The following is a 22141-nucleotide window of genomic DNA, read 5'->3' on the forward strand; positions in this document are numbered from 1 at the left end:
TTTAGTTAGTAAAAAGCTTTATTTGCTTTTTTTCGCGTTATGAGTTTCTTTGAATAAAACATTACTTTTAGAGTGCTAGTCTCTTTATTTTGCATTCTTATTTACTTTCAGTAGGATGTAACTGACGAAAGAAGTGGATGGCAGGAAGAAAGCTTAACCCATTCGCTACCAAAGCCGGCGAATCGCCGAGTGTGCCGTCAGGGGCCATATCGCCAAAGCCGGCGATTCGCCGGTCTGCATGAATTTCTGTTTTAAAGAGTCATTCATAGATGGCATGCTATGTAGACTTGGGGTAGTGCAGTTAGATACATTGCCAACAGATGGCGAGGGTCGTTCTGCCCGCTGTGTTTGTTTGAGCTTGTTCTTTTGTGTGTAGTCTTTCCCGCTCGATCGCTGCCTGCTTAGAGAAGATGGCAGCGTCCAGTGTGGTTTTTCTGACAATGAAATCATATATATCCTCTTCTACAGCGATGACGGCGGGACGTCTGGTGGAGATAGCGAGTTTTCGGAGCCTTCTGTCGACGACGGGAGCGATTCCGACACCAGTTTTGAGTATGAATAACGACAAGAGCGCACTGGTTGTGTGACGCCTAAGCGACCGAGGCTGCAGTGCTTCTAAACCTTTCATACGAGGAAGAATCTGTGAGGGCCTATTGATTTAAGGACTTGAACGAACCACTTAAGCATGTAAATAAACATGTTTCCTTGTTTTCTGCACCGAGTTTTACTGTAAAAGCTCATTATAGAAGCAAAACAGTCACGCCTGATGTGGTTCCGTCTTAGGGGAAATATGTGCAATACGAATAGCCCGGCAGCGCGTGAAGCGCGCGCGGTAGCGAATGGGTTATTGTTTCAATTTTTTCAGAAGACAATTGTTTTGTGCTCGTGTTCAGCCCCATATAAAGATTTCTAGCTTGATGATTCGTTGATTTAAATACAAAACAAAGCCACATAAAATGATAAAAGAAAGGTAAATAAAAAAAAAGACTTTTGGGATTGTTTTTGTGGAAAAGATTTGATTTAAATTATCATAGTAAACGCAGTCTGATTTCTCATCTACATCACTATCTCAATCATGATTTAAAATGTAGATTTTTATTCTCCCCCCTGCTTCCTGACCATGACTGGCATAGGAAGTCAAACAAGCAATTCTGAGCTGAAAGTAACTTAAAAGCTGGCATGCATCCTAGAAGAGCCTTGAGATCTTCAGCAAGTCAGAAGGTCCCAGCTTCCTCCTCGCAAGGACTAAGGGCTGACGTGGAAAGGGCACACAGAGTGCACATCAGCTGTTAAGTATCCAGTAAATATGCAAGCACTAAAAACGTGTAAACACATTGCAAAGCGAGAAAAATAAAACTTCAGGGTTGCATCAACCGACATAAGGAGTGGCCTTCATTTTAAGAAATAGTCTGTATTTACATCTGTTTCAGAATACAACAAACATAAACTTATGCAGGAAGTTGTCTTGCCAGCTACCATCATGGCATTGCTTTTAGCGGTGTGGACCTTAAGACTAGCATGGTAATGTGCGCCCACTATGCATTCTATATAGATATAGCTTTATCGACTATGTAGCGGCAAAAATGCTGTTCCTTGAGCAAACTCATCTAGAGTCAAAAATGACGAAGGAAAGAGAACAAGCTTAAACTCAAGGTCACACATTATGAGAATACTGCCCGCACCAAACAGTCCGTAAATGTTTTTTGGGTTCAAAATTGACCAGCAAATCTTTGTAAAGAAAAATGTCCCAATAACTCCTTCAAGCTAGGAAGCCCCACTGGAAAAATGCATCGGATTAAAAAAAGATAAGCAATTATCAGATATCAAGTCATCGATCATATTCTCAGAACATCGTTTTGTCGCTAAAATAAAATATCCAAGCACTCAAAATAATGTCATGCACATGCAAATAATGTTTAAACATTTATAAAGTCTCAGATCTAGACCACTTTCAACAAAGACTGAGCTCTTTCCTTGACTGCTTACAAAATGAACTAAATGAAAGCTAAATACACAACTTAAGCATTTACATTTGCAAACATTAAGCTTGTTTAGCAACATAATACAGCAGTAAAGCCATTTAAATTAAGTACTATGGCCAATCAAGTGACAGTTGAGTTGCTGAACACTTCACACTAGTGAAACTTGTATGGAAATGAAAATTGAGCAATAACTAGAGCAATGGGTAATGATGCCAAACTGTCTGACTACTAAACAGCAACTGCAATGTCTTGATATTATGGATCCAAACAACTCCTGTACATAAAGCAATGAACGGAAAGAATTAAAAACTTCCTGGGTCAAAAAAGGATCCCAAACATACACCTGAAAATATACACCTCAACTTCATCAGCAGTGACTGAGTCATTTACAAAGATTCTCTCCAATCAAGCAAAGCTCAGATCATATCCCCAAGATGAACATTAATGCATTGCAAATACATCAATTAAACAGTACCACAAAACTTTAACAGCAACTTTACATGGCAAAACAATCCGAAATGCAAGTAATATTGCAGCAAAACATGTCGCATTCAGGTGTGCACACATCTGTGCAATGTTTAGTAATGTGACACGGCCCTTTTGGGATCCCTAGAATGTCACAAATTTGGAACCCACGGGCGTCTTTGAACTAACGACACTTAGACAAGCTTCCTAAAAACACACGCATTAAAACACGGACCTTAAAATATCGCTCAGAGGACTCGCTCGAAAAACCCTGGAAATCCTAACAAGCCGCGAAAAAAACTGACTCGACAGGCAAAAACAAACCATGAAAAAATTGCGATGGCACTTTGAGACACATGACTGACGGCACATGCTTGCCAAGAAAAGCAAACACACTTCCAACGGACCCGGTTATGGATGGCGTCTTGTCAGTTTACAAAAACGGGATCGCACCTTATTTTACAGACAGGCACATGTTTGTGGTTACGAGCTATCACGGCGAGGCTTCATAAAGGCCTCCGGAGATTCGTGGCTCGTGCTCCACGAACTGCGCTTACTTGTACGAACGTACATAGACACACGGCCGAGTGCAAGTCCTTCATGAAAGAATGTCCACTTTCTGGGATGACGAAATGCTCACATGTGCAGTGCTGTCCGTGTCTATGACATAGGAACGCCGCCACGACTAACAGGCTCGTTGCGGATGATGGAAGATGCTTCTGAGATGGCGGTGTCTTTGGAGCTTGTAGTTAGAGCTAATTGGAGCACCGTTCACCACTTGCCTGCTGTTAGCCGTTTCGTTGGCTGCACTGTGATGACACCTCCATTTTGTGCTGACATGAATCTAATCTTGAGTCTTGGTCAAGAAGAAGCCTGAAAAACCAAACGCGTAAAAGAACAAACTAAGTTTACCAATTACCTCCAAATGCTACGGTTTCCTATACTTTACTACATGCGTGAGAGCTTCCGAAATTCGGCATCTCAATTTTCAACTTGATGAGTCATTCCAATTCTTTAGTTTGGATAACAATAAAAATGACACCCTGTTCACTGCAGTAGGTGTTAAACTGGGGTGGAGAACAGTACACTACCCTCCTGTAGTTTCAACACTTCAGTATCAAAAGCATTTGCCTAGCACGACCACATTCACCATGTCTTCCAAGCTACAAAGAAATGTCTGGCTACAAATATCACACCAGCAAATATACACAACACATCAAAGAAGTTTTGTCGCATTATCTAATGTTACCGTGTCTACCGTTGCGTCAAACTAATTTTGAAGAAAATCGGAGACAATCAGAATTTTGCTGAACCTCCCTTTAAGAAACAGTTCAAGCCAAGGGCAGCCTTAAGAACGGGACTTCTGCTCCCTGTTCCGGCCTTCAGGGGGTGGTGCAAAAATTTTTGGATTGCCAGTAAATCGGATTTATTCCTCGACATTCATAACCTACGAAACATAGCTTAGTCTTTCTCTCCTTGCAATGGCAGCCATAGAAAAAATTACATGAAAAAGAGCAGCATTCACCTTCTCAACTTGCAGCCAGAACAAGTGGTCATGCGTTCTGGTGGCGACGATATGTCGCCAACGTTCATTGTAGCCACCCATTGGGATTGGCAAAGTGCAGGGCATGCGTCGAGCTCCGGACCTTGTGAGGGTTCGGTCATTCCCGTCATCGCAGCGACTAGACATGAGCTACTACCCTAACACTCGTTGAAGCATTGATCGTCACGAGTTGGGAATTGGGCGCTCGTGCAGTGCTCGTGTCCAATCTATGAGCTGCATTCGAACATCGTTGCCACGGGGCAATCCGGATATGAATTTGTCAACACTGCAACCCTGTGTGCTACAAACATCGAGCTTTGCGAAAGAGTCTAATAGAAAAAGTTTGCCTTTATCCTTAAAAAGGCACTGGCACATCAAAGACATTTTTTTTTTATCGTTTGAAAGGATTGAAAACGATGCCTGGACATTACCCTCGAAATTCGCAACTTGGGAATTTAGTATTTGTGAAGTAAAGAAACAAAATCCAAATTTTGAGAGGTCCTGAGAGTCGAGTTTCTTTCGCACCTCCGCTTCAAAACGTTTCTCCGCGAGCCAAAGTGAGGAGGTGAGAGCGGGAGAAGGGCGCCGGCGTCGCAGGAACCACCATACCGGGAAACCAGTCTCCTGCCTGCGTGAGTGCCGTGCTGCCTATCGCTTCGAGCAGAAGACGGTGCCCCGGCGGTGTCACAACTGAAACTACGATACACAGACACCAAACCCAGTTAGTTGTTTTGACCATCTGACGATTTCCTTTCCGATGTCTGAGAGGTCGATCGGGCGCCTAAAAAAGACCACTTTGTCCCATTCCCCCACTCACCGATCACCCTCTGCTACATGCGTCAAGCGCCGCCATGTTTTCAGAGGGAGAATAAAAATCCAGAAGGCGACATCACAACGGACTCCGATTTTTGGTATTTCAAAAAGAAGGGCCGTAGTGCGTTTGCAATTCCGTTAAAAAACATGTTTTATGATTGCCGTTACTGAATGTAAAAAAAATGTCACCTATAAAGCTTTTAAATATCATGATTCTTGATGTCACGATCACAAAAAGCGAGGAGGCGAAAACCGGGAGAGGAAAACGCCAAAACTAAAAAGGTATGTGCACGCGTAAGAAAATTTTATTTTGTGCGTCTATGACTACAATGTGCATCGTTTTAGACAATAAAAAAAAATACAACCTTTGGGGTGTCAGTGCCCCTTTAAAATTACACAGCGCCAAGGAACCCTCACGATCGGTGGCGTTGCAAGCGAGCGTGCTTGGGTAATGCCAGTGCCAGCAAGCTCACATAAAGTGAGAAACGTTCCGAGCCACTATTATGGTGGTGCCCGCAACGGGTCTCCGACTGGTGTGCATACTGCGTCCTAAAAAGTGACCCCTTAATTTCTGCCCGACAACGTCATAGAAGTGTCGCGTTGTCGCCGACCACAATCTTGGCGATGTCACAGCTGCCGATGTGGCCTGTTCTGTAGCAGGTCATTCTCTAACATGGCAATCCGCGGGACCCACAGTGGCCAGAAGTTGGAGCTCCGTGACGACGATGACACTCGCGTTCGCTCATATTTTTTGCCGAGACTTTTGGCGCCAGCCGCCAGAATTGCGACATCCAACGGCATTACACGCCAGCTTGTGCGACGTCATTTGTTGCCATTTCGGGAACGCTTTCGATGCATGGGCACTGTACTAATATCGTTGCACAGTGTCTTTAAGAAGGATCGTGGCCTGCCTTTAACCCTTTCATGGTCGTCGCCGTACATGTACGCAGCGATCACACATTTCAAAGTGCTTGCCTAAACGCAAAAAGCCACACGTGCCACGGGGTGTGTCGCTATGGTAGACTCTCGTTAATTCAAACTCCAGGAAGCCACAAATTTGTTTGAATTATTGCGAGTTTGGATTATCGAAAATTCACCTAAATATGACACGAGATAAAATTATGATTTATTATATGGATGACCACACATACAAAGCAGATATCTGACGATCTTCTCTACACAGACTTACTAATCATAAACAGGTACACCAAAACACTGCTGAAATGTACGAGATATGTTTATTTATCCCTAAAAAATGTTGCCTATCATGGACTGTTTAGACAGCACAGGAAACCTTAAAACGAAATTAATTTTGTTCATCCAGCAAATGTTCATCTAACACAAAGTTGTTTATTAGCCCCATTGAGCGCACTTCTTGCCGAGCACCGGTGCACTGCAAAGAAGCAACGCCCGCGGAAGCGAGTTCCGCGGGCGTTTGCTTTTGCGTAGCACACCAATGCTCGGTAAGAGGCATGCTCAACAAGGCCGCGAGAACACAAAGTATGAATTACACGAAAACACCGTTCGAACTAAGAGGCTTATAAATACATCAATTCGTTGAAAACATAGCGGGACAACCAAAATTTTGAAATTTGTTCGAATTAACCACAAGTATGAGATATCCGAGTTTGAATTATTGAGAGCCTACCATACTTCTAATGTCTTTGGCAACCTACATACATTACATTCACAGTGTTTTGCTTTGCTGGGGTTTTTCATATTAATGAAATTAGATGCTCCGCGCATATGATACGTGCACTTCTGGCTATTGAAACGCCAGCTCTTCTGATTCAAACTTCTGATGCCTCTTAGGATTGAATTCAGAGGACGACAGCTTACCTTCCGAAGGAGCAACTTTGTAAAGTACTTACCTCAGGTTCGGAATTTGAAATTGCCGGAATGTTGCAAAATTGGATGCGCCAAAATGAAACCTCTAATATTTACATTCAATGCTTCTCAATCTGAATAGCTTGCAACCACAATAAATGCTCCTGCCAGTATAAAAAAAAAAGTGTATCGATTTTTTTTTTTTTAGCATTTTATTTGGAAACAAAATCCAACCACTGGAAATCATCTTTTGGGAAAGCAAGAAAAATTGGGTGTTGGGTGTATGTTTGGTCATTCTGCCAAACACGTTTAAATGCGGTAGCCTTATAAAGTGGGTGCTGCTCTCAATTTGGGTAGGGCAGGATGATCCTTAGTCTTTCAGTGCCTGGGTTAGGTGGTGCTCTTAGTTCATGTGTGCCTAAGACAGGGTTTTGTATGGAAACAGGTAATGTCACACCATTGTCTCTTTGTGACGCTGCACATGCTTCCCTTTAGCACCACCACCACAAAGCTTTTGTGCTAAATTTTCTGGATCACCAAGAGAGGGGAAGCACAATTCCTGCCCTTTACACTCCTCCTTGTTTCGCTCATCCTTCCGACACCATCTGTTTCTGATCCTCTCTTTCTTGCCCTTTTGCTTTGCGCTCTTTCTCACACCACCTGCTTCTGCTCCTCCCATTCCTGCATGCTTGTATCTCGGTCAGCAGCGCACTCGCCTTCCATGCCGGTGACTGGGGTTTAATCCACGGCACCGGTTGCCATTTTTTTTTTCAAGGCTGTTTGGCAGATATGGACTGACTGACCTTTACTATTCAGGTTTACGGGGCTTTTGAGGTTGGATGGCCTTATAAAGCTTCTGCTTTAAAACACGACTGTCAAAGGGTTAAGACCTGCCCGGCTCACCTGCTACCCGCTCAGTTGTCGACACCCCTGGTTATGGAGGCCTCGAGGGCGATGTCAAACTCTGCTAGGGCCTCGAGGATCTGGACGAGGAACATAACCAGGCCGGGCTCCCGCAGGAACGACCGCTCCTCGTACATGCTCGCCGTCACAGGGCACGCTGCCAGCTCGAACAGCAGCTGGTGCAGCAGGTGCTCCCTGGGGGCCAGGGGAGACACACCCACAAAGAACAAACATCTCAGGACACGACGGTTCAAAAAAAAAGAAAAGAATGCACGAGTACTAGGAAATCCTTTACCCTTGTACAGAAAATGTTTATAACGTCGAAACAAGCTGCAGCTCGTATGTTTTATAGCGTTTATCTTAGCACGAGTAAGAAAAAAATTATACAAGCTTGCTCATGCTTACAAAGACTGGTAAGCACAGAACATGTGATAGGCCTTCCAGGGAAGAAGAGAAGGGCCTCTGAACGGCATCGCCTACCGAAGATTCGCACTGATTTTTGACACATGCCGTGAAATGGCACAGCATGACAGAAAAGGCCACAAAGTGTGTTACCGCACCCTCGCGTGCAAATGACTGGGTTTTTGCGTGCTCCGACTGCCGACCCACCTTGGACAGCTCAGTTGGCAAAGCACTGAGTTTACAATCTCGAGGTGATGAGTTTCATTCCTGCCAAAAGACTGAAGTCTTTCTATATGGTTCTTTACAAGCATAACACTTTTTTCCGTTTTTTTTTTTTTTTTTTTTTGTTACGGCCGGCCGCTACAGCCTGCTGTCACAAGACAGCTAGAACATATAAACCTTTTCACCATATGATAAACTATTTTGATGATCATAATATTCTTATCCCATCTCGACATGGTTTTAGAAGATCTCTATCAACGAGCATTTAGTTAGTGAATCAGTTTATGAGATCTCAAGTAGAGTCAATAATAGGAGCCAGACAGACTTAATTTTTCTTGCCTTATCAAAAGCTTTCGATCCCATACCTTACCCTGAACTGCTCTTGATGCTTTCTGCTATTTTGTCCAGATATCAATTAGTTAACTGGGTAGCTTCTTGTTTGTCCAATAGAAGACAGCCTGTATCTTTTAATGACAAGATTTCCACCCTCCCTCCAGTAACATCAGGGGTACCACAAGGTAAATGGTAAGTGACCTACTTTCAAGCATTCTTCACTGCACCTTTTGCCCAAAGCAAAAAAAAGTGTGAGATGAACGAAGTGCACACCCGTGGGCAGCTCTTGCTCTGAGCGTGAGGGAGCGGCGGTCTCACCGTGCGGCCAGGCAGATGAAGAGCTGGAACTTGCCATCCTTGCCCATGGTGTGGGACGCCCGGTCCACCTTGTTGGCCAGGCGGCAGTAGCCGCGCCACACCTCGTTGGGGCGCTCGTCCTCCTCTGGGCCGTCTTGCAGCACCGACTCAAAGAACTCCTTCACCTTCACTGCGCAACGCACGAGCGGAACTGCACAGTCATCCTCTGAACCGCTTCATTTCTGCCGCTTTGTCTCCCTATCCTGTTGCACGCAACTGAAGGAGCGGCCACATTTAAAAAAAAAAGCCATGAAATAGAAGTCGATGAGGGGGAATTAGATAACCCTTCTCTCCCGCATGCATTCATCTCACTAACGACACCTGCTGTCGAACCAGCCAATGCGATGCTTCCCAAACTCTGCTACCCTGCGACCCATTTAAAGTATGAAACATTGTCGCACAACATCCAGTGTTTCACGATGCCACAAGCTCTTCAGTTTCAGTGCATAAACAGTAGTACACAAAATTGATGCTAAAATTTTATTTGACAGTTAATACTGCCACGCATGTCTCCAAGCAAGCGCGTCCATGGCTGAATGGTTACCGTGCATTGTCCCTCTTCCCCACCTCATCACGTCTGGACATCAGTTCTCGAGTCAAGATGGACCGCTATAGAACCGTTGGGGTTGGAGCGTACCAAAGTACTCCCAGAGGTAGATGTGCCTGAAGAAGCGCGTGTCCTTGAAGCCATACAGGAAGACCTGCTCCAGACAGTACACGAGACCCAGCTCTCCGCACAGCAGGATCGTCAGGTTGCCCCGCTGCAAGGAAAGCCGTGCGGGCACGTTTTGTTACTGGCCTCGGATGCCGTGGCCACATTAAGAACGGTTTGCACATTTGTGTCCGTGTGTGAACGAGTGCGCCGCGCTCACTCTTCATCGTTTACGACGAGTGAACATATGGGTACACTGGCACCATCTATTATGTAGCCCGGAAACAGTTCCAATCTACACATATTTTATGCATCGTTCTTTTCTCGTGCGCTCCAGATAATTCCGACGAGTTATACGCGACCGTTTCTCGTAAAAGTGTGTAGATTTGATTATGCAAATACCAAAAAGCTTTCAGTTACACGGGGATTGAAAGTGTTCCAGGATTACCCAGCAGACGGCGCCGGTGCGCAAGACCGTTTGCACGTCGTAAGTGGTTACGAAAGAACACCACACACTCGATCACACTCAAACGTGTATGTGAACCAGCATTCGGGAGTCGAATAGATAAACTGTAGTCATGACAGCTTTAGAAATGTGGGGCATGGCAAGTTGTGTGCCTTATTACCGCTTTACAGTCATTGAGATGGTGGCATTAGCCGATGAGGATGCTCAAATACAAATCACGAAGCGAGAAGATAAACATTGACAGCCACCTTTACCTTTGAAGCCCTATAATGTTACAGACGATGGAAGATATTTGGGGAAAGCAGAGGTGTCCATACCAGCGAGACACAACAATGATATATTGTTTCATTTACGGGCTTCAGATCATCGGTAAATTAAAAAATCCTAAACTTAAAAAAAGAAGAAAAGACTTGCAAGATCAATTTTACGAGAAAAAGCTTTTTTGTACCAAATACTTGACAGAGTTCACCCTGCTGTCATATACAGTCAACGGCAAAATGAGAACGTCCGGGTGTCTCGCTTGGACGCTCCAACGCGCTCCTTGCCTTCCGTCGTGGCTTGAGAGACGCCAAACCGTTCTCGAAGGTGGAAAGCTCACACCAGAGATAAGACAACCGGAAGATCTCCCCGCCATACTCGGCCCGTCGGTGAACATTTACTCAAACTGTGCCACCGCCCAGTTAATGCTTCCGAAAAGCCCGCCATCCTCCCGCTGTCAGCGGGCGCCGCACGTGCAGACGGGGCACAGCAAAAAGAAACTGACCTCCCGCTCCGACTTGTAAAAGTACTTCACTATGTTGTTGACGGCATCCCCCAGCAGTTGCTGAATCTCCGGGACGGTCAGCCCTGCAAAACCGAGTTTCGTTGTGTGAACCGCATGAAATGCAACCATGTTTCTGCATCTAGAGCCTCGGACAGCGGTCTTAACAATGTGGTAAGGGGCAGACTGCTCATAATTAACTCAGTTTTCCAAAATGCGCTTTTATACAAGGCAGCCACTGCGTATCCATTTGCTGCGGCACACATTACTGGCATTAGAAAACTGGTGCGACGAATTGATCTCATCGTTCCATCCACTGCAGCCATGCAATGGTGCACCGAATAGTGCTGTCTGCATTCCGAAATGGCTGCTCATGAGCCATAATCACGAGCAAAAGATTTGCTGCGGCTGCCGAGAAGAGGAACCGGGGGACAACAGAGGTGCTCTACTTCCATTAAAAAAGTCAGCAAATAAAATTGTGGCATTTCACTTTAATATTACCCAGATCATCAATCAGATTAAAGCAACGTATGAAAGAAAAATCGCCGCAAAAACTAGAACCCAGTGAGAAACATAGGAATGTTTAATAGACCTTTTGTAAATTACCCAAGTACTAAGACGAGAACGTAAGTACACGTATCGCAGGTGCGATCGTCTTCTGTATAATACATTCCAAGTAAATACCCCCAAAATTGCGCGGACGATCCCGCGACGTGATGTGAATCGACAGCATCACCTGGTGCAACATTTCAGGGATATTGCATCATGAATGACTGAAAATTCCGGTGACGTAGCGTCGTGCAGTGTCTCACGTAAACCCCGACCGACCAAGCACAGAACGGCCAGCACCAAACATATTCTCACGGACGCGCTGCACAAATTGCTTAGCTGCACTGATATGTCCATTCTTTGCTCCGTAACATTCTCTTCCACCTGCCACTTCACGTTCACGCACATCGTGATCTTGCTGTCGAATGCGTCCCATGCAGTCATGCTGTCGAATGCGCACAAAGGCTTAGAGCGCCGACGGAACGAGCGACCGAAGGCGGGGAAGTGCAGGTGGCAAGGAGCACAATCGCATGACCCCCAGAGCAATCGCGATTGGCTGAACGCAGGGTTCGGCAGAAATACTCGAAAATGTATTTGGAAATACAAATACCGGGATACATTAAAATAGGAGCTAAAATACTGATACTGAAATATATCTGTAAAAGAATATTGCGATACGTATCGAAAATACATTTTAAATGGAGGCAAAAAGTATTTAGAAATACAAATACAGGAATACATTTTAGGGAGGGCAGAAATACAAATAAAGAAATACTGATACTGCAATACATTTTTTCAGATTTGTTTGAGACGCCAAATGAGATTAAGCTTGAAGTTGGAAGTGGAAGTTTGTGATCCTGAAGTTACTTTCCCGTAGGCTTGGCAATTTGCCTTGAAGGTAGTGATTTCAGACGACGAGGAGTCTTCAATGGGCTCAAAAAAATGTTCCATCAAGGACTGACCGCGGTCCCTCTCCTGACATCCTGTCTGTCTGACGAGGGATGCGAAAATACTTCGACCTCTAAATAACTTCTATGTATTCCTAAATCCCATGAAAACGTCACCACGCCCCTGCCCGATAAGGACGCCCTGCCAACATTTTTCACATGACGTCACGGTGGAATGAACTGGCATTCTTTATCTGTAGGTGTGGCCTTGAACATGAAACTTTACCGCGCTGTTGTATGATAGAACAATACGCGTCGTTGAAGGTTACCTCGTTGAAGATTGTGCAAGACTTTCAAGAATGGTGAACTACCTGAAGCATCCTGGAGCACGTCTTATCTTCTGTTACGGTTGAAAAAACAATACGGTGGCATCCCGGCTGTGAAGGTCCTTCCTGCCGACCCTCCACCACCGACGCATGGAATGCAGTCCTCAAGTTCCGCCTTGCATACACCAAATAGAGACCTCGTGGATTGCGACCTGATATTGTTGGCACAGGTGCAAGCTCTCCAAGAAATGGCGCGCACGAGACGAGTCGCCCGTGTACGAAGTCTGGATCGGCACAGCGTGGCCACGTCTGACCTCCTTCCTGGGTTTCGGATCACCAAAGCAGCGGGTCACTTTCACGTCGGCCGATGACGTACCATTGAGCCGTGCAATATTACGGGCGCAGCCGCAGACGCATTCGAATATGTGCTGAACTTCACTGCGTGAGTCATCCTATACTATTTCAAGTCAACCACCGCCAGGCCTGTGCTGCAACGGACTGTGACTCAGCTTTGCCGGCTGGGTGTACTGTGTACGCTAAGGCAAGAGAGACGGTTAGCAGCGGGCTTTGGATGCCAACAAACAATGACTCAAGAAATCCCTCTAAGGACCTGCGGCAGAAGATGCTCTGACTCCACTCCTGACACGCCGCCTGGTTTGAGTCCCCGACTATGCAACACTTCTTGGAAGAAAGAAGAGGATGCATAGAAAAATATTTTGAAGAATTGGGAAGAAAATTGTTCAGCATGGTAACAATTCCCCAGCATCTCCTTAACCCTGATGCCCTCAAAAGTAAAAAAAAAAGCGCGTTCAGATTTTTTTTATTCTTTTTTTTTTTTTGGGGGGGGGGGGGGGGGGGGGGGGGAGTATTTTTCAAGAAATGTGATGAAATACATTTCACCCTGATTGTATCGCGATACAAAGGAACATTTTAAATGTATTTCGATACAGGAATACAGATACTAGTGAAAAAACTGTATCGCGATACAGAAATACAGATACAAAATGTATTTCTGAAATACTATCGCAATACATTTGTATCGCGATACTGCCCAACCCTGGCTGAACGCACCATACCTCAACTGCAACTATTATCGTAAAAGGGCAAGAGCATCACTGCTGTACTCGCCCTCTCCCTGCGCCAAAGCCACCTGCAATGAATGCGTGAACGCTCCATTCGTTTTTGGCAGCACAACACTCGCCCAGTACAAAAAGCCAAGTACAGCCAACGCCGAAATAAGGAGCCAAGGAATACATGTAGAAAGTGCCGTTAATTTTAGGTTTTTGATCTAGAACGACGTGTTTTCACCCAAGGACTTTGAAGGTCGACTGAACGATGCCTTAATAAAGGACTTACTTGGTTCGCTCGGTCTCCTTGGCACACTTGGCGACCGACACCGGGGAGGGGTTCTGCAGGCCTCCATCAGCTCTGAAAACGACAATGCCATCTTAGCCTCTTTAACATTTTCTTTAATCCTACTTGCAAGACAAAATTAGTGCAAGATTATGGTTTTGAAATGTTTCGTGGGTAATAAATATTGCGAGACAAAGGTACGGTTTAACTCCCCAGCCCCTTTATAGAATGGGAAGCTCTTAGCTCATTCCTAAGTGTCTATCACCAAAAGGACAAAAATACAGATTGGCGTTCTTGCTGGCTTTGTTGTATGTGGTTGCCTATGCTATTCCTGGATTCACTTGAGGTAGGATCCAAGAATTTTGTGCCCAAGCGCGAATGATTTTAGGGCATACATTACTCGTGACTGCCACCACTCTAGCCTCCCCCCATAAAAAGAGATGTGAAAATGCTCCGTCTCAGTGTGCCCATCTCACACACACTCGTGTCAGACTGAATCTCTCAATGTTTTTTCTAAAATGCCGACATCTTGCCCAACTGATTTGTGCAACTAATGTTTTGCAAATAGTAAAAACCTGACCTGACCTGACCTGCAAATAGTAAAATTACCATAATATTCCGAGTCATCACCCACCCCCCGCTGCCAGAAATTCGTCTGACTGTAATTTACGCAAGACATGTACATCTTGGTACATACCAGAGAACAGCGACAAATCTCTTTTCGGTAAATTGGTACAATAGCCCCCGTGTCATTAAAATTACTTTTATTTAAAACACTGGTACGTTCAAAATTTTATTATGCTGCAGCAATCTGGGATCCCGGTCACTAACATATCTATCATCTAACATCAAACATTGAGGCCATACAAAGTCGTGGCACACGATTTATCTTTTGTAATTATCACCGTACCGCAAAAAGTCTTGTCTATGAAAACTCACTTATCTATGTCTCTTCCGTCTTTGCGTCGCACAATTTCTCGCCTGTGCCTTTTTCACAAAATGTATTACTCTACCCCTACTCTAAAAACGAAAAGTTTCTTCTTCCTCCCTCACATATCTCAGCTCGCCTTGACCATCAATGCAAAGTATGATTTCATCAATGTTGTACCAATGCCTACATTGACTCCTTCATAACCAAAACGTCTTCCGAATGGAACCACCTTCCGCATCTTTAGTGTCCATATCATCACCCGATTCATTCAAAAACACGATAACCAACCATCTTTGTTGATACTAACCTTGACTGCTCATGTTTTACATCATTTGTATTTTATTTTGTTTTGTTGGCCTCCCCTCTGTAATGTGCTAGTGGCCCTGAGTTTACTCAAATTAAATAAATAATACATAAACAAACACAGACAAGCTGTGATATTTTTTGGTTCACCATAAGTCATCATTTCATTCTTTCATGTAACTAATCCTAGTTTTTTCAAAAACAAATTTCCAGCAACTACCTAGTAGCAACAAAATAAGTAGCTTTTCAATGGTTGCTTTCCCCAATTGCAGCTTTGTGTAAAAGCTTCCGTAAAAACGAGCGGACTACAAAGGCAGGTTCTTTTTGTGTGAAGCGGATATCTATTAATGCTGGAAAATTTAAAGAAAAGTTAGCAAGAAGCAGTGGAAGTCCAACCACAAGTGGCACAAGTGGCACTGGGAGAGGAAAGAAATATACAGGGTAGCAAAGTGGTGGTCGAGGCAAATTTGTAAAAACCACAGGGGTGATCATCTATGAATGTGATAGCATTTATCATTGCACACTGCCAAATTTAGTGTGGAAACTGAATTGGTGCATAAGTCATGATGTCAATTTTTCCTAAATTTGGCGGGGAGTATCCTCGCTAAATTTAAAGTTGTCCTCTAGGACCAAGTTAAATCTTTATCGTCCTTGATATCACCCTAGAAATCATCCTTGAGGTCGTTCTAGACACGTTTTTAACTTTGTCCTCTAGGATGACATCAAAGACGACATCTAGAATGACCTCTAGGGCGACCTCAAGGATGACCTCTATCTAGGGAGACCTGTAGGACAACGCCTAGGACTACCTCTAATGTGATCTCAAGGACGACCTCAAGAACGTCTAGGACGACGTCAAGGTCATCAGGTCCTTCAAAGAGGGTCCGGATGCGAGGGAGAGAGTACTGCCACTCCGCATACGCACAATGCAATGGGGAGCAAGCGGTGAGCTGATACGGTCTGATGCACACACCTACTGCACGTTAGGAGGCCAGACACCAGACAGACAGAAATCTGCAATGAGTAGCTAAATAATGCAATCGCATTAAAAGGAATTATCGCTTCATGGTGACACAGTCAAGCCAACACAGGAGTGAATCAACCTTCCCGACATTGCAGAGAAGTCAGTTTTATTCCATTCGCCCTTAAGCTAACAGAGCACTAGAAACTACGTGCACATTGACCACTCACACCCTTATCTTTCACCACCTGATGATCACACTCCCACCCCTACCTGTGTGCAGAAAGTGGGAGCAAAAGAAGAAAGGAAGGCACTTGATACGTCCGTCAATCGCGTAACTCTCACTGCACCATCAGCCTAGGGGTGAACGAAGTATCGGGGCAGGGAGAAGGGATGCTACCTTCGTTGTCGACGTCGGCAGGAACCATCTCAGCCACGAGAAGCCGCTCCGTGCTCCCGTCGTCGATGCCCTTGCCGAGCCACCGGCCACACGGGAACCTGAAGACCGACCGTGTTCCACTCCAATTGTGCCAATTTCAAGTGGGTGTTAAAAGGAGCTGCTCCGGCCCACAAAAGCATTTTTTGTCGCCTCAGGAATCAGGAACTACCTTTCTTAGTCGACATAAGACTGCTTACAAAGTTGTGTTTCTCTATACTGCGAATGAGGCATAAAAAGTTATACTCATACTCCATCTCAAGGCTGGTTTACACACTTGCGGCAGCTTACAACCGGGGCACTCGAGTGCTTTTTGCAGAAGCTTGTTTTTGATGCCATACTGTTTATTTGGCTTTAGTCAATAAAACTGACCAGTTCTAGATGGCAAGACGCCCAGTAGACCCACAGCAACAGAAATGCACGGGCACTATTTTCTCTTTTGGGGGGAAGGAAGGGGGGTGGGGAGGGGGGCATCCTCGGATCCCCACCACCTCCATAAAATTTGACCAATGAAAATAGTTAAAATAGTTAATTGCATGGAGATTCCAAAAGTTATATTATTGCTCTCTTTAGGCATACCTCGGCAAATTCATTCATGAACTCGCTCAATCACCTTCATTCACATTGACATTCACGGTGTGAATCTGAATGGCTCTGAATGAATTCTTGAATTTGAAAAAAATCATGATGTGATGGTGAATGACTGTGAATTTGAATGAATTCGTGATGTGATGGTGAATGACTTTGTGAATTTGAATGAATTCGTGATGTGATGGTGAATGAATTTGTGAATTTGAATGAATTCGTGATGTGATGGCGAATGAAGTCGTGATGTGATGGTGAATGACTTCGTGAATTTGAATGAATTCGTGATGTGATGGTGAATGAACTCGTGATGTGATGGTGAATGACTGAATTTGAATGAATTCGTGATGTGATGTTGAATGAAGTCGTGATGTGATGGTGAATGACTTCGTGAATTTGAATGAATTCGTGATGTGATGTTGAATGAAGTCGTGATGTGATGGTGAATGACTTCGTGAATTTGAATGAACTCATGATGTGTTGCGATTGTGCAGGACTTTGTGAAGTAAATAAAATTCATTGTGATGTGAATGACTCCATGAATTCGTGACGTGATGGTGAATGGCTCATGAACACGATGAATTTGTGATGTGCGTGGCTTGCGAACTTGGATAAGTTTGTGATGGGAAGTAATACCGTGAACTTAATTCTCGAAGTGATAGTGAATACGGTTATGAATGCAGAATAGGTGGAGAACATGTTACGCAGATGCTTGCTTGCTTGCTGGTTGTTTTCATCATTCACCGCAAACCACAGGAACCCATTTGACATTAGCAGTTTGGGCACCAGTCTCGCTGCGTAGCCGTGCGCGCCTCAGCGCAATGGCCCTTTGTCGAGCACTTTTGTAGTAACAGCTGTTTATAAGGGAAGTGCGGTGGCAGTGGCAATGGAGGCAAAAGGAAGGGGGGGGGGGGGGGGGGCTAGTCGTTTTCTTTGGCACTTGACATTTAATTTTGCCGTTGTTCTGAGTGGTTCCTCGTGAATCAATTGAGCTCCTTGCCGACCTTGTCTTTCCGTGTCTCGGGGCATATGGTCCGGAATCCCTGAAGGCTCTCGCTGTGCCGTTTCGCTCGTGAGTCGTGCGTGGCGCAGCCGCGCTGTCCACGGGCACTAGTAGCACCAGGTGCCGCTTTGCCTACTCGGCGCAGCCATATATCGTTTCAAAAGAGACAAAGCCGAAGCCGACGTCACGAGCAGGCGCACCTAATCCGGCGCCGAGACCATATCACATGACCTGTCGGTTCTGCGCGGGGGCGCACGGAGCACATTCACGTGACACGATCGCAGCGCAGCATTGGCTGGGTTGGCGCTCTATCAATCTGGTTTGTGTTTCGCGCACTCGAAACACCCCACTTTCCCGACGAAGTCGGGTCCTGGTTTCAAGTGGCTGACACAAAAAGGTGCCACTGTCCTATTCCACAAGAACTGCAAACTCCTGAAGGCTGCCAGCCGTGAAGTCGAATTTAGTCAGAATGAACCTGAATGACTTCGTGAATTATGCGGAATTCATGATGTGATGGTGAATTCCAGTGAAATCGTGCTGACCGTGATGGTGAATAACGTTGCGAAATGATGGTGAATTCGGATGAATTCATGATGTGATGGTGAATTCGGATGAATTCATGATGTGATGGTGAATTCCGATGAATTCGTGATGATGGGTGAATGACTTCAGGAATTGGTGATGTGATGGTGAATGACTTCGTGAATTCAGAGGTGGCGGTGATGTGATGGGGATGAGTTCTTGGAGCAGTTGAACGCCATGATGTGAAGGGCCGTGACTTTGGGAGGTCGGAGTACCTTGTGACGTGAAGGCGAATGAATTTGGAGACGTGATTTTGTTCATGATGTGATTGTGAATGAAGGGGCTCTAAAATGCCGACCTATGTCTTTAGGTGCATTGTGAATTATATCTTGATAAAAACGTCAAACCTTTAGGTGTAGGAGATGTAGCACAGCAATTATTGTTTGAAAACGGCCTCCGACGGCACCCCCTAATGTCTGCTCCAAGGCATAGAAAAGGGGGCATGTCATGATCTTTGATTAAATGTTTATTAGGGAAATCGGTTGCCCATGAGTGTAGTTTGGGTTTCTTGGGATGCTTAAAGCCCGTAGATTGAGTTAACATCATAAATAGATAGTCTCAGAATTTACTTGAATGCACCTTTAAGCCTATGAATGTCTGCACAGTGGTTGTCATAAGGGGCAAAAAGAAGAAACAAAACAGAAGTTTTGGCTGAATTCACCCTTTAGAAAAAAAAAAGAAAGAGGACCGACGGGGACGTCAGCCATGTCGGGGCCGAAATGTTAGATTAACTGATTGTCCAATCAAGTTGAGCTGGCATTACTAGGCAATAATCCAAACCACACTTTAAAAAAACGCTGAACTCCCCCCCAACATTCTTTTGTTAAAGGACACATGCAAAGGAAAAAAACATTTTTTTTAAACGGCTTAGATGGAAAAAGGACGCCATAAAACGATTTTACAACGAAGAAAAAAATTTTTAGAGCTATATTTACGGCGCAAAACAAATTTGTAGTTGGCGCCCGCGGGCACCGCGGAAAAGTGGTCTGTATTTATCACGTGACTGGTCTTTATGTATCACGTGGTGCTTGCGTTCTTTCGGAAGCTTCCTATGGCCTCTAAAAGTAACTTATTCATCTTTGTTTGAAGTATAACAAAAATCTAAGATGAATAAGTATCTTTTAAAGCCCAAAGGAAACTCCTAAAAAAGCGCAAGCAGACTTGATAGACCTGTGCGCCGGCCAGACGACGGCGGCGGCGCCCCGAAGCAGACGAACTTGTGCGGCGACGGCGACGGCGGCGTGGAGAAACGCGTTGAAGCGGCGTTCGCAGAACGCTCAGCGTGCGGCGGCGACGCAGCGCGGCGGCGCGCGGGCCTACCACGTGACCAGCGGCGGCTCCCGCGAGCGCCAACTACAAATTTGTATAGCGCCGTAAATATAGCTCTAAAAATTTTTTTTCTTCGTTGTAAAATCGTTTTATGACATCCTTTTTCCATCTCAGCTGTCTAAAAAAAATGTTTTTTTCCTTTGCATGTGTCCTTTAAGGGGGGACATGGCCTCGGATATCCAAATTTTCAGAAAAAATTTTTTTCAAAAATTATGTTTATGTTTATTAACTTCCAAAGAATGGTTTCAGAAAATTTCATTTATAAACGTGCAGGATTTATCTCACAATAAATTATTTTCGACAAGTCGGCAGCCCTCCGCGTCAGCTGGGAGCAAGTTTTGTGTGTTTTTTTGTTTAGTACTGCTTCATACTCGTTTAACATAGCCGGAACATCTCACCCTCATTGGAAACGCCATTTACTCTAGATTTCGCCCGTAGAAGCTTTCAAAGTTTAAAAGTATCAATGCCCAAGAGAACCCTTTACATCCAAACAGAAGAAATCCTGAAAATTTGGTATGAGCAATCTTATTGGTTGAGACCCGAAACAGGGTTTACGATTGGTCCTGCCCGGCGACGTGATATTCTGTCATCTTCAGTAACACCCATTCACAGTATCACTTCAGATCATATTCCTGCTTTGCTGCTCTTCTTTAGTATGATTTGCCTTAGTTCTAGCCAGTTTATCTCTCAAGGAATGCCTGCTGCACAAGTTAGCTTGCCTGCAAATGACACAAACTGGTAGCTATTGCTAGGGGAACAACAAAGTCTCAAAGAGGAAGGTGCTAACAATGCCCCAGGTGAATTTCGCCTACCTCGGGCTCATAGAAAATAAAGAAACCTAAAGTTGAAACTTCAGATGCATTTTTCTCAGTTCCACTTTTTGGCAGGAAATGTGGTATGAGGAAATGTATCATTTGACATTTTGAAAGTTGAAAGAATTCATTCAGTGGTGTCATGGGCTGAATTTTCCTGAGGAACAAGTTAAGGTAATCATACTCTGAAAAAGCTAACTTCTTCATGACAAAAACTGAATATTTTAAAACACAGAATTTGTTAAAATCTTCTGCACTTTTTGGGTGTTATTGTTTTTCTCCAGAATTGCATTTTCTACAATAAATTTTTACCTTAACTTGTGCTATAGGTATTCTACTTCACATTAAAACAAATGTTTTGTGGATTGCAATTATTATATTTTTTAAATACATTTCCTACTGAAGTCACTTTTTTCTGGAGCTTTTTAAGCATTGCGTGTAGTAGAATTGGCCTACAAGACTGAAATCTTAGATGTCATCAATCCTAATTGGGTTCAATGCATCCTGAAAGTTTGAATCTATTTAAGGGAACGGTTCAAAGGTTGACCCTCCCAGGCCATGTCCCGGGGCCCTGCAATCATATTTAAGCGTCTACCTTTTTTGCGGTTTCCACATCTCTTGGGGTTCGGGCAAGCCAGCGGGCACGGAGAGAGTAACTAAACATCAGTGCATCATATTTTCACCGGGCGACGCGGAAACCACCTCCACAGACGGGGGCGACCCGCGGTACCGAAAGCGCGCGAAATGTGACGTCTTTGGTCCTGGGCTTACTACTGGTCAGAGCCGCTAAAAGCTTCTTTTTGGTTGAAATACAAAACATAAGTGGCGCCGAACCGTTTCAATTATTTATAAAAGTAGTTTTTGTTCAGTATTTTATATCAGAAAAGAAACAAATGCAGTTTATAAAGTATGGAAACGAGAAATGACCCGTCGACATACCGGCCACAAACCGGTGGAAAAGGCGGCGCATACTAGAAAGGAATAGTGGGATCAGGCACCGACACGGAAAGATCCCGGATGTACGCGGTGGCGCTGCGGTCGTTTACGGACTGGAGGATCCGACCGGCTCCGAGCGTTCCGAAGGCCTTCCGCGAGTAGCTCTGTCTTGCGTTTTGGCCATTTCGCGGGACGGCAGCGTGAAGTGGCTCCCATTCTGAACTGGTCTTTACCCCGTGTTTGCTGTCGTTTGTGGCCAATGAAGTGTCATGCCGAATTAGTGTTTAATCGCGCAGCAAATGCAATGAGAGCCGATCTGGCTGCCCGCTCTATACAGCCTATCCAGAACATGCTTTAGTGGCGCCCTCTCGCGTCATCGACACGCAGTGCGGCAGCCGTGAGCGCTCGCTGAGCTGACTATCC

The 22141-nt window shown here is 44.8% G+C and overlaps 1 protein-coding gene across 1 annotated transcript in view; it reads right to left on the bottom strand.

Annotated features, from left to right (window-relative positions):
* Positions 1–1382: 1382 nt before the first annotated feature.
* Positions 1383–22141, bottom strand: part of LOC115323501 (DENN domain-containing protein 5B) — a 91582-nt gene continuing 70823 nt past the window's right edge. The window contains exons 25-31 of the mRNA XM_042293206.1: positions 16436–16533; positions 13844–13915; positions 10729–10811; positions 9485–9608; positions 8809–8977; positions 7534–7728; positions 1383–3320 (exon numbers count right to left, since the gene is read on the bottom strand). Of these exons, the coding sequence (XP_042149140.1) occupies positions 7545–7728; positions 8809–8977; positions 9485–9608; positions 10729–10811; positions 13844–13915; positions 16436–16533 (730 nt within the window). The 3' untranslated portion in view covers positions 1383–3320; positions 7534–7544. The remainder of the gene's footprint in view (positions 3321–7533; positions 7729–8808; positions 8978–9484; positions 9609–10728; positions 10812–13843; positions 13916–16435; positions 16534–22141) is intronic.

The sequence above is a fragment of the Ixodes scapularis genome, unplaced genomic scaffold (assembly GCF_016920785.2).
Source record: "Ixodes scapularis isolate PalLabHiFi unplaced genomic scaffold, ASM1692078v2 PGA_scaffold4__175_contigs__length_147842914, whole genome shotgun sequence".
NCBI lineage: Eukaryota > Metazoa > Arthropoda > Arachnida > Ixodida > Ixodidae > Ixodes > Ixodes scapularis.